The sequence below is a fragment of the Gossypium raimondii genome, chromosome 12, assembly GCF_025698545.1.
Source record: "Gossypium raimondii isolate GPD5lz chromosome 12, ASM2569854v1, whole genome shotgun sequence".
Taxonomy (NCBI): Eukaryota; Viridiplantae; Streptophyta; class Magnoliopsida; order Malvales; family Malvaceae; genus Gossypium; species Gossypium raimondii.
In genome coordinates, this window is record NC_068576.1 from 55,922,431 (window position 1) to 55,935,498 (window position 13,068).

Below are 13,068 nucleotides of genomic sequence, written 5' to 3' on the forward strand. Positions count from 1 at the left end.
AGCCCCCTGAATCCGCCCCTGATTCAATTACTAGTCTTTTACTGCATGTACAGTAGTAGACTTAGTATATACTTTTTGATTGAATTGTTCCAAGTCTTTATGCTTTTTGAATTTTAAAATTTCAGTTTTGACGCAATTGACAATCATTAGTCCATTAATTGGTGAGTAATGAAATAATAAGTGACATGATATATATAATAAAATGTTTGTCACATCAAATTTTAGAAATAATAAAACTTAAATTAATAAATTTAATAGTTATCGTTTAGTAAGAATTAATAACTAAAAATGATAAACCTATAACTTTGATAAAGTAAGAATTTAACCTTCTTTTTATCAAAAATTGTATTGCTAGTTTTAATTTGATTTTGCATTTAATGTTAGGCCATTGAATAATATTCCGTCACCTCATTGGTGAAAAAGAGAGTTGAAGATTAATAAATAAATATCTCTAAATTTATTTAAATGTAATTAAAAATTAATTATAATGATTCAAAATTTCATATAAATGTGATTTTTAAATTTTATTTCTCATATTTTTATTATAAAAAAATAGTAACAAAGCATGTTTTATGTTTCCACTATTGAAAATTTTTATTATTATATTTATGAAACATGTTTTAAATTTTTTAAAATTCGAAAATAAAATTATTTTTAAAATGAAAATATAAATATAAAATATTTTCAAAAATCAAACAAAGCTGATTTCATTTTTTCTAAAGATTTTATATACAACCTTCAAATTTTAGACCAATAGTTGTTGATATAAAAAATGAAAAATAAATATATAACAAATTTAAGAATATTCATGTATAACTCCTTCAATATTTTTATTTTATTTTATTGAAGAGTTGTATTATTTATATTAATATATTCCAACACATAACCTATTTTACTTAAGAGTCAGATTTAGTAAATTACTAGTTGATCAATTTTAACGGTCCGTCTGATTTTATAAAATAATTTATTAAAAATCATAAATATAAAAAAAATAAAAATCAAATTTTAAATTATCCCAATTAATTTTTTATCTAACCTAATTCAAACAACCATTGAAAAATTCATTGACTGAAAAAAAAAACCCGAGTCCAGCAAACAACTTGTTGAATGCAGACAGGACCCTAACCGGACCGAAGACAAGCTGAGCCAACAAGTTGAGCTCAAGCTTGGTCTAAAAAAAAGTGTTAGCAGTATAACGTGATCCAAAGGGAATCTGTGGGTGGAAGAACCTACGGCCAGGTGGTCGACTCAACGGCTAAAAGGAGAAAGCGTGTTTTAATAATACCCAATAAACGAATCCCACGTGGAAACCACAACATCTCCGAAAAGGTACTGATAGGTAGGCAACTGTACTACTGACTACGTGGCATGACAGTTAAGACAAAGTTCACTTCAGGTTGTGCGGTCAATTATTTTTTTAAAGGCTACCATTTGATTGGTTTAACAGAAATGGTCCCCACTTCCCTTACCTGCCTGCTTAACCTTCCATTCAGAAAACACTTTTAAGTAAAGGGTAAATTCACTAGTTGCGCATCCAACTTTTAGGACACCTAAATGAAATCCTTGCAAATTCATCACTCAACTTTTAAGCCGTTTTCATTTTAGTCATCTAAGCGTTAAATCTTTAACAGCTGTTAATTATACATGCCACATCATATTTACACTTTCATTTTTGTCACTAAAATATAAATATTTTAAGTATCGATCGAAGGTAAAAATAATAGAAATTAAAATAATACATTAAACTTTTGTTAAATTATACCTATTACATAGCGAAAATTTTATTTTTTAGTATTAAAATTTTAATTTTAAAACATCAAAATAAATTAAATAAATTTTGAAAATGATTTTATCCTCGATAATGTCAACCGATTTGTTACTATAATATTGAAATTAATTAATTTAATCTCTTCTAAATTTTAAAGTTTTATTCTATATTTCTAGATTATCCTTGATGAAATCAAATCAATTAGCTCATATTTAATAATAGTCTATAAAACTTAAATTTCTTTTGATTATATGGTCGTGAATCTTCAATACTAAGCTAAAACAAATAAAAAACTTATTGTAATTAATTAAATTAATTGCTTGTTCTTCGTTCGTAAAGAAGTAATGAATTTTTTTCTAGATTTTGCTCGGCAAGTAAGATAAAATTAAATAATTAGATTAATTGCAAAGATTGTTTCTTTGCTTTTAGCTTAGCATAGAAGATTCAAGATCATATAATTAAAAGAAATTTTGTAGACAATTATTAAATATGAATTATTTAACTTTATTTTTGTTTGGAAACATAAAATAAATTTTAAATTTTATAAAAGATTAATTTAATTAATTAAGTTAATTTTTAATAATTTATTTAATCGATTTTGATGTTTAGAAATTTAAATTTTCAATATTGAAAAAAAATAGAACTTTTGGCAGGGGGATAAACAAGTATAGTTTGACCAATTTTAATGTATTATTTTAGTTTCACCCGCTTTTCCACTTTAATCCTTAATTTTTTTGGTCCTAATAAATACTTTAAAAAATGATATTTTTAGGGTGACTAAAACGAAAATGATCTAGAAGTTGGGTGACCAAAATGAAAGTATAAACATGATATAGTTTCCAATTCAATCAATTCAACCACTTTGTTCGGACTAGCATACCAATCGATTCTCAATCCAAATTATTTGTCGTGTTCCAAGAACACTGGTCACATCATCAAATCTTAACGAAATCAAAATCCAAAAATCAAAATGAATCTAGTTGCCAAATTCAAGTAGCAAAGTGAAAAAACATATATAGGTACTAAAGTAGAGCAAAATGTCAAGTTTAATGACAAAAAAATATATTAACCCTATATTTTATATTAAAAATTGACTCAATTCGGTCCAACACATTAACATCTCTATCGAAGCCAGATGAATCGAGAACTTAGAAATATACTAACCCAAACAAAGATTGGATCCATCTTTAAATCAGCAATTTTAATTTTTTAATTATTTATTAGATTGATAATCTAACTAAAGACGTGAGTTGAATTGCCATACAAAAAGTTATTGAGGGTTGAAAATTAATCATTTTATAATAAGTAATATAAGTTTATAAGTTAACATATACTCCACGTGTTACCTTTAGAGTGGAATTATACTATCATAGTGGTAATGACCAATATGATAGGAAAAATGAAGAGAACAATTTTTTACCCTTTTTAAACTTTATTGTTTAAATTTTAAAAAATATATATGCGATGACGAGGAAGCGGGTGTTTTAATTCCATAAACTTCCCCAATACCCAAAAATCACACACAAAGTTGTGGTCTTCGTGCACTTAACCTTTCCCTCTATAAAAGACCCAAAACCTCTACCCTCTCCGCACCGACCCATCTCTCTTCTCCTTCATCTCCTCCGCCGGAGCTTAATTGCTTCGCCGTTTTTTATCTTCTCGCAGTTCATTTCCCATGGCGGCCGGCTTATCCGCTGCCGTACCCCTTAAAACTTTCCGTTCATTTCATCCCTCACCCAAGCCAAGGCTAGTTTTCAACCCTCTACTTCGCCTCCCACAGCTAACACACGGTGCTCGAAAGGAGACAAGGCTTTCCATTTGTTTCGTGTTGGAGGAACAAAAACATGTTGAACCCCTGACCGTAGTGAATCTCGTAGAAGAAGGATCTGGTTCCGAGGATTTTGGGAACAAACAGATCTTAATACCTCCACATGTGGCGGAGAAATTAGCTAGAAAAAAATCCGAAAGGTTCACTTACTTGGTCGCTGCTGTCATGTCTAGTTTCGGTATCACTTCCATGGCTATCATGGCTGTTTATTATAGATTTTCATGGCAAATGGAGGTCCATTTTCTTCTCCCTTTTTCCTCTCTTTTTTATTTTTAATACCACGATCAAATTACTGAACAAGGTTGTTTCATTTTTTTTTTTTTTGGTAAGGGAGGAGAAGTGCCCCTGTCTGAAATGTTCGGCACATTTGCCCTATCTGTTGGCGCCGCCGTAAGTTCAATGTCTTCCATTTTTCTCTGTAATAAACCTTTTATTTCATTGCTTGAAAAAAAAAATGGGTTTCACTTGGTTTTCAGGTAGGCATGGAGTTTTGGGCTAGGTGGGCACATCGAGCTCTCTGGCATGCTTCCTTATGGCATATGCATGAGGTAAACAGAATCCGACCCGACCCGACCATCAAAAAGCAATATAAATGAAATACTAAATTAGGGTTTTTATTGGGCAGTCTCACCATCGACCAAGAGAAGGTCCGTTCGAACTAAACGACGTTTTCGCCATTATAAACGCCGTTCCAGCTATAGCCCTTCTGTCTTACGGTTTCTTCAACAAAGGACTTGTACCTGGTCTATGTTTTGGTGCTGTAAGTTTGTTTGTGTTTTTTTTGGTCTTTAATTATTACTTTTTTTCATTATCGTAATCTTTCTGAATCTTTCATGTTTATATTATTCCTTGATTAACGGTTTACTTCCTGATTAAAATGGCTTGGGATTAGCAAACTGTTTTTTGTCTGCATGTTTATTATTCAGTAACAAAAAGACTATAATACCCTTTCAGGGTCTTGGGATTACTGTGTTTGGAATGGCTTACATGTTCGTCCACGATGGTCTCGTGCACAAGAGATTCCCGGTGGGACCTATTGCCAACGTGCCTTATTTCAGAAAAGTTGCGGCGGCTCACCAGGTTAATTAACATGCACCACATTTATTTAAAAAAGTTCAATTTTAATTTTTTTTTTCTATTTTAAAAGTTGATTTGATAGTAACATTAAAATTTTTCTATTAAATTTAAATTTAATATAAAGTTATTTTTTAGTTATATGGTTGTTATGATGCGAGTAAATTTTAGGCTAAACTACATTAGTCGTTACTTAGTTATAGTTTTTTGTCGCTCAACTATAATTAGAAAATAGTTACCTAACTATTACTATTTTTTATTTTTGGTCATCCAACTATAAAAAGTTACAAAATAATTACTTAATTATTTAATTTTATCTTTTTGGTCACTTAACTATATTAGATTTTTGGGTGTTTCTATTTTTACATTAGCCAGCTAGTGACTACAAAAAAAATTTTGAATAGTTAGGTGACTATTTTGTAAAATCTAAATTAAAAAAAACACAATTTTATATGTATATACATATTTTAACTTTTAAAAATTAAATAAAAAAGTTTATTTATTTGGGTTTTTATTTGGCGTTTTTCAGCTCCATCATTCAGAAAAATTCCAAGGTGTCCCATATGGGCTGTTTCTAGGACCTAAGGTAACCTATTACCTAAAGTTTTAATTTTAATAAATAATAAAAAAAAGTTTGCTCTTTTTTTTTTTTTTGAATTTAATTATATGATCATGTGCAACAGGAACTAGAGGAAGTGGGTGGACTTGAAGAATTGGAGAAAGAGATCAATAGAAGAATAAAATCTAGCAAGAGTTTATGAATCATATGATGGAATTATTATAATTATAATTCCACTGTTTTAAAAGGGGCTCTCTCTCTCTCTCTCTCGCTCTAACTAATTATATTAGTGTAGAGAAAAAATATTTTGTCATTATCATAAAATGGAAAATAGCTTTGTTTTTATCATTGTTGTTTTCCTATTATACCCTACTAGGGGGCCCATGTATAAATATATATACAATTTTCTTTTCTTTTGCAATCAAATAACTATATATATTGTACATATATATCATTTTTCCACTAAAAGTAATTCCTTAAAAAAAACAGTTATTTGTAAAATCTTTTATTGACAAAATTAGTACTCTTGCTAATTAGATTTAGTTTTATTGTTTTTTTTAAGTTGTAATGATTAACTAACTATTTCAACCACTCCTTCCTAGTCCATCTTAAAATATAATATTTTAATTTAGTTCATTTTAACCACTTAAATGAATGGATAATTGCATCTTTGGTCTCTTCTAGAAAATTAATGATTTAATTTAAATCATTTTTCACACCAATTAATGATTCATTCTCCATAGTAAAATCTTGATTTCAAATTTTTGAATTAAATAACTTAACTAATTAACTATCTCACATGTAAAAGTACTACGGAGGCTTTTGTACTAAGAGTTGAATTACATTTTGCCCGCTCTACTTTAAAAAATGGCAAATTTGTCCATGTGCATTAGATCAAATACCAAACTGGTCCTTCTATTAAAAATTAGCTCTTGTATATCAGAATGAGGCACGCATTCTGGTTATTCTATCAGTCATACTAGTTTTTAACAATACAAATGGATGCAATTTTTAACAGAATGGATCAATGTGCTTTTTAATTTGACGTATAAAGACTAATTTACCCATTTATTAAATAGATGAGACAAAATACAATCTAAACTCTTAATACAAAAACTTCCACAACACCTTTATCCCCACACAAAATTTCAAAATAGTGTTGACCAATATTAGTACTCAAAATCTCTTTGTCAACACATTCAAGGCTTGATTTGCAATATTATTGTATTTCATTTAGTGGGAAATAAAAGCCATTGATGATAATAATTATGAAATTAAAATTGACCCAAATCCAACATGTTACTAGAGAAAAAAATTGGATTGCTGACTATTTGGTCAGATTGAGCTTAGAAGGAAAAACAAGCCTCCAAATCTATGACAATTGTCCTCATGATGCCTTAATAGCTCTGAATCAAAATAAAGCTAAGAGAGTTTTAGACCAAACTAATTTGATATAATTTCTGCATTATTATTATTTTCACACAAAAAAGAAGGTATATGTGAGCCTGGCAAGCCTTATCATAGAATGGTTTATTGATTATATTTTATCAATGGTTTTACATAACTTTATTTTCTTTTTTGAACATTAATTAACTTCATTATAGATTCTTATAATATATGTTCTTTTCAATATGATATTTAAAATTACATAGCCTCAACCCGACCATTAAATAAGAGGATAATATGCTTCAGTGCAGTCGAACCTACGTCTTCTCATACTGACAATAATATCAATACCAATCGAGCTAAGACTTAATCAACCATTTATAACTTCGTTAAATTACTAATAATATATACTTTGTCAACCAAACTAAACGGTTCGTTTGGATTAATATTTTATCTTTTATCTTTTACTCCCTAATTTCCAATGTGTTGAATTGATTTGATGAGTTGTCGAGTTTGGCTTGGTAAGAGCCAAAAGATATTGGGAAAGGAAGTTAACTTTTTTTAATTATCTAATTAATAGCATTATAGTCGAATTAATATAAATTAATCCATGGACTTAGAAAGTATTAACTTCACCTAACTCTTGTTATGTTTTTTATTATACTCATCTTACCTCCTTGTATTAACTTGATTGACATGGTACAAGAAGACGTGAGTTCGAGTGCTTTGAAACGTATTATCCTCCTATTTATAAGTTGAGAAAGAATTATAAATAAATTTAAATATTGTGTAAAAAATAAATAACATAACCTATAACGAAATTATTTTAAAAAATTATTTTAAAATTTTATAAGCTTAAATTATTTTAATTGGCCAAAGCTAAGCCCACAGACTTTATTATTATTTGGAGTAATCATAGTGAAGCCAAAATAGAAATCAATAACTTTTAATTTAATATATTATCATTGGGAAATATTTAATTTTTCAAAAGGTGGTTAATCACATCGCCATTATCTATTTTATGTCTTTGACCAAACTGTTAAACTATTACTTATGTATCTAATTTTATTTTCTTATACATTAGAAAAAGACAAGTGAAGAAGAATTGTCCATAAATTTACAGTCAACAGTTAATGATTCCAATTTATTTGTCCTGAATTTTAACTTTTGTAACTGAGAATTCACATTTTCTTTTTTAATAGAAAGGAAAGGGAAAGTTTTTAGATATTGTGTGTCTTTAGATACTATAACCAATTGAAGGTATGGATCCGATCTAAAAATGAAAAAGAAAAGGGAGATACTCTCCTTTTTTTTGTTTGTAGCCTTTTGGCGACATGGCCGAGCGGTAAGGTTCAAAACCGGGTGTTGCCTGATCAACAAAAAACTCGAAATCCTAACGTCTCCTAACATCTAGGATTCAAGGAAAAACTAAAGTAGTGGAAGGGAGTCAGTAAATCTTGATATGGGGCCCTTACTAATGGAGTGGCTACTAGAAAAGGGTCGGCCTCTCTAATTAAGCTATTAGCTAAAGTTAATTTCTCATCATTTTTTTTACTTACCCCTAACTTCATAATTACCTACATTTGCTTAATTTTCGCATAAAATTTATGTAATATAATTATTTTTTACTATAACTTTTCAAGGATTGTGCTTTTATCGTTTTCCCATAAAATTTAGTAAAGTTAACAAATATTAATTTTTTAATCTATTTTAGAATGATTTAATAAACAATACAAATTTAAAGATTAAAAGAGACTAAAACTTAAATGGAAGACTGAATTGATTGTTTTGTAAAGTTGGAGGACTGAAAAATTATTATACCTTTATTTTATTTAAAATTATTTGTATATATATAAGTTCATTTAAACTATATAAACTTATTCATTTAAATGAACATGTCATTAACGATATTAACGATAAACAAACACGTTTAAAAGCAAAAATAAATATATTCTTTATTTATTTTTATATGAAATAATCAAAATAAATATTAATAATTATATTACGAATAAAAATTTTTAAAAAAATTAATTATATAATAATCGAACTAAATAAATTTTAAATTAATAAATAAGAGATTAAAACTATTATTTTTATATTTTTTGTATTTTTCAAATTTATTTTACGCGTTATATGTTCGGGGTTTATGATTATCTCTCCCAACAATATCATGTCGGGGTTTAAACATGAGTCCCTCATTGAAATTGTACCGAACACTTGTCGGTTATTAACTATTTTACGTTATTATTATTTTTTGGTATTTAACTGTTTTTAAACCATATATGAAACTACAGAGAAAAGGTAAGCTTGTTTTTATCTTTATTGTATGATGAAAAATCTCATGCAGATGGTATGAGAGAGAGAACGTTGATCCTTGAGGAATTAGAGAAACAGGCCGGCCATAAACAAGACAACTCGACGACAAGACTGAATTTGTCCAAAATTAGAGTCCAAACGTAAAACTTATTATTGACAAAAGAAAAAAAGGAAGTGATAGCTAGTGGGCGGTGACACGACTGCACCGGCATTGGTCATGATTTTCTTCTTGAAACCTGCTTTCATTTCATGGGCGACGTGTAAACTCAGCAGCGCACCGGCCGATCTCCGACTTAGAGGACCCCCCTCCAAAGCTAAATAATGCAGATAAACGTAAGCATAGTGGCCTTTGCACTCAACTTTGTAACCACAAAATACATTTTTAATTTATTTACTATGGATTAATTGCACTACAACTTCTGAATTTTATATTTTAAAATAATTTAGTACTAATATTTTATTTAAAATATTAATATTATATTAATCAAGTTCTTTTATGGGCATAGTCATTACTTTAGCCGGTGCCAGCTTAAAATTAATGTGGGTTAAATTGTAAACATGTTTATATATATATATATTGTCTAATTTTGATCTAATATGTGTTTTAAAAGAAGAAAATATATACCCTTCTAATTCCTAAATTTTAGTAACATAACCCTTCTTTTTCATTTGTCATATCTAGATTATCTACGAGGTAAGTACATACATGTAAAATTGAGTTCAGTTCGATTCAAATTATTTTATTGAATTTTTCGAACCATCTATAATAATTCAGCTTGGCTCAATTTGGTTCTCGGTCTTTTTATACTGATTTTAGGTTTTTTTGTTGGACGATATAGGTTTTGTTTTACAATTTTTGGACATTATTTGGTAAAATTTCATATTTAAAAAATATATTTTAAGTAAATAAAAAATTATAACTCTTGTAAATACTATTTTTCAAAAAGTAATTATGTACATAATATTTTTAAGTTATTTTACTATTTCAAATACAAAATATTTATTTTTCCATAATAAAAATGATAACTAATTATGAATTAAATAAAATAAAATTCCATTGTTTTCAAACAACATCAATTTTAAATTATTAAATAAAAATTGTTCAAACACCACATTTCGCATGGGTTTTGATTTTTTTCTAACCCCACACACATATTAACAATTTAATCCATATGTTTTAAATACGCTTCACAACATATCTTAACATTTAACACTTAGTTTGATCGCTAGGTTAAGGAAATCACATAACTGGTACAAAATTAATCTTTTAAAATCTCGATTAAAACATTTTAAAATTTATGGATTAAATTATAAAGTCCTAATAATAAACTAAGGACATTTAGTGAAATTAACCCTTAAATAAATCTGCACTGTGTTTTTGCATAACCAAAATGCCAATTAAAATTAAACAAGTTATTGGAAAACATACCACGTCGTTTAAGTCATTAATAATGGTGGAAACCTAAAAGGTCAACAAAGGAAAAAAAAAAAAAGCCATCTTTTGGGATTGGCATTTAAAATATACTATATGATATTGGATGGCTAAAGTCCAATGTCGAAGTTTGCAATTATATGATAATATATATGTCGATCGACTGACCATTTGATATTGACTATAACCTAAAACTCCAAATCAATAATGGATATTTGTAGGTCTATGTTGTGTCACATGCGGAATTGAGTTTGACACTGAGTTGATTCGTTGAACATTTCAATTTCATCCTTAATGTTGTTAGTACTGTAAGTTTATAATTGTAGATAAATCAGATGTTATTTTAGTATAATAAAATTATATGTATTGACGGGGTGAAGCTAAATTTTTTTTTGAGGTCGGAATTAAATTGTATGTCTTTATGAGAATTAGAATGCAATTTCTTTATTTTAATAGTTTATGTGTTTTATATTTTCTTAAAGGATTAAATAAAAATTTTATCATTTTTTGGGGTCAAAGTGTACTTTATATATACTAACTTAAAATTTTATAAATTATAAATAATCAAAAATAAAAATTTCTTATTTTAGGGAGGTCAAAGCCCCTACTAGACACCCCCAGCCGCCCTTATTTATTGATATTGTTGGTTAAAGTGGAGGCCTTCGGTCTTTAAATACTCAGGTTCGAGTCTCACCATTTGTAATTGCGATGTGTGGGTCTTAAGTCTTAATATGTCTGTATGTCATGGATGGGTTTTGTTCTGTTCTTTCCATTGTACTTTGTATTTGTTTGAATTCGTGTTATAGTCAAAGTTTTCGGAATCGAACTAGTGGATCAAGTCGGCCAAATCACCAGTTTGATTGGTTCAATTCATCGTCTGATTTGATTGAATAAATTATTAAAAAAAACATAAATATTAAAAATTAGAAAAAAATCGATTCGGTCAATCTAATCAGTTTAACTATCTAACCTCTTATTTCGGATTAATATCTCAACCACTCAAATCTAATTCTAAAAACAATAATTATAGTTGATGGAATATATATTTATGGTTATAAGTCAACTATGATAACGAAACTTAAAAAGAGAGTTAAAATGACGCTATAGTTTAATCCACTGATAGCATATTAATATATATATATATATTAGGAAACAAATTATAAAAGTATATGCTTTCATTAATCTAAAAATATTATTTTTTAGATTAAATATCAAATAATTTATGAAATTTAGTTTAATGTGTAGCATATATAAACTTTAATTTAATAAAAGTATACATATACAATTCTAATTTAGATTCAATTATACATAATTTATAAATTCTATGTGTTGGTTTGATGGTAAGGGTGTTCATTGTTCTAGGTGTGGCCTAAGTTTGAGTTACATTAATTGCGTTACTGTTATGGCTTTACCCTCCTAATGGGATTCAGATTTTGAATTCCAGATTTATGTTTAAAACAATTAATCATCCACTGTTTTTTTTTCATAAGTGAAGAGGTGTCATGTCGTTGTTCACTAACAATGCATTAAATATCCACTGATATATGAATTACATCTGAATCAAAATTTACTCATCAAATATATATCAAAACATATCTACCTAATTAGGAATAAAATATCAGTGTTTTTAGAATCAGATCGATAGTTGAACTGGTCAAGCCATATGTTTTCGGTCTAACTCGTCCGACCAATCCGTCTGATTCAAATAAATTACTAAAAATTCATAAATAAAAACATATTATAGAATTCGGTTCAAACTCCACTTTAATCGATATTTAAACTCAATTCTATCAATTCATACTAATTCACAGATAAACTGATATTACCAAAATATCCCTAACCAAAGCACTGATTTATAAACATATATACACTTTTTGTTGATGAAGGTGGCTTTAGATAATTGGCTAGCACATATATGTATATATATAACGAAGTTGGGCTGTTGAAAGTGGAGTTTTCCCACCGCCCTACCGAACACCTCACCCTCCCACTAAAGTGGGGGATGTTTTGGACCCATTTTCTATCAATCGGTCTCCCATTTTTCTGCGGATTTTTTTTTTTTTTTTGCTTTTTTTCTTTTTAGTAAAGTCCACTATGACTTACTTTTAAATAAAAAAAAGTTGGATAAAACTTGAAACTAGCAAATTCATTGTTGCAAATGTCCCAATCTTGAAAATGATTTTTATTGTTGCGTTTTATGCAAGTCATTTGGTGAATGCATGTTTTGTTTCTACAAATAAGGGAGTTCTTTCCAACTTAAAATATTTGGTAAAACGTCTTTTTCAGTTGTTAGTAACAGAGGATAATTAATTATGACGTTAATATCTTATGTTAATTATACATAATTTTGATTGGTGTAATAACAAATTTAGCATTTAATGTTTACATATTTTGTCATTTTGGCCTTAATTCTAAACCATTTGACAATTTTAGCCCTAACATCTACACAAATTGATGGGTGTCGAATCCACCAATATAAACCTACGCATTAATTTGCAAATTATGCAGTATAGGGAGTAGGGTCTACCCCTCAGAGACTGGTTTACTGTAAATTGTTGCTCTCTTGACCAGATTTATGTCGGGGCAGCTGTCGTGCCCAAGAAATTCGAGGGGGATAAAATTTGATGACTTGAAATAAACAGAAAAATAACGTAAAAAGTAAAAGTTGAAAACAGGATAATAAAAACAGTGAAATAAATATTAAG

At 28.3% G+C, this 13,068-nt stretch overlaps 1 protein-coding gene across 1 annotated transcript; it reads left to right on the plus strand.

Annotated features, from left to right (window-relative positions):
• The first annotated feature begins 3,272 nt into the window (after nucleotides 1–3,272).
• Nucleotides 3,273–5,676, plus strand: LOC105765515 (beta-carotene 3-hydroxylase, chloroplastic). The gene is made up of 7 exons (XM_012584660.2): nucleotides 3,273–3,830; nucleotides 3,927–3,986; nucleotides 4,073–4,144; nucleotides 4,222–4,356; nucleotides 4,551–4,676; nucleotides 5,200–5,256; nucleotides 5,354–5,676. The coding sequence occupies exons 1-7, from the start codon at nucleotides 3,444–3,446 to the stop codon at nucleotides 5,429–5,431; spliced, it is 915 nt and encodes a 304-aa protein (XP_012440114.1). The 5' UTR covers nucleotides 3,273–3,443; the 3' UTR covers nucleotides 5,432–5,676.
• The last annotated feature ends 7,392 nt before the right edge of the window (nucleotides 5,677–13,068 follow it).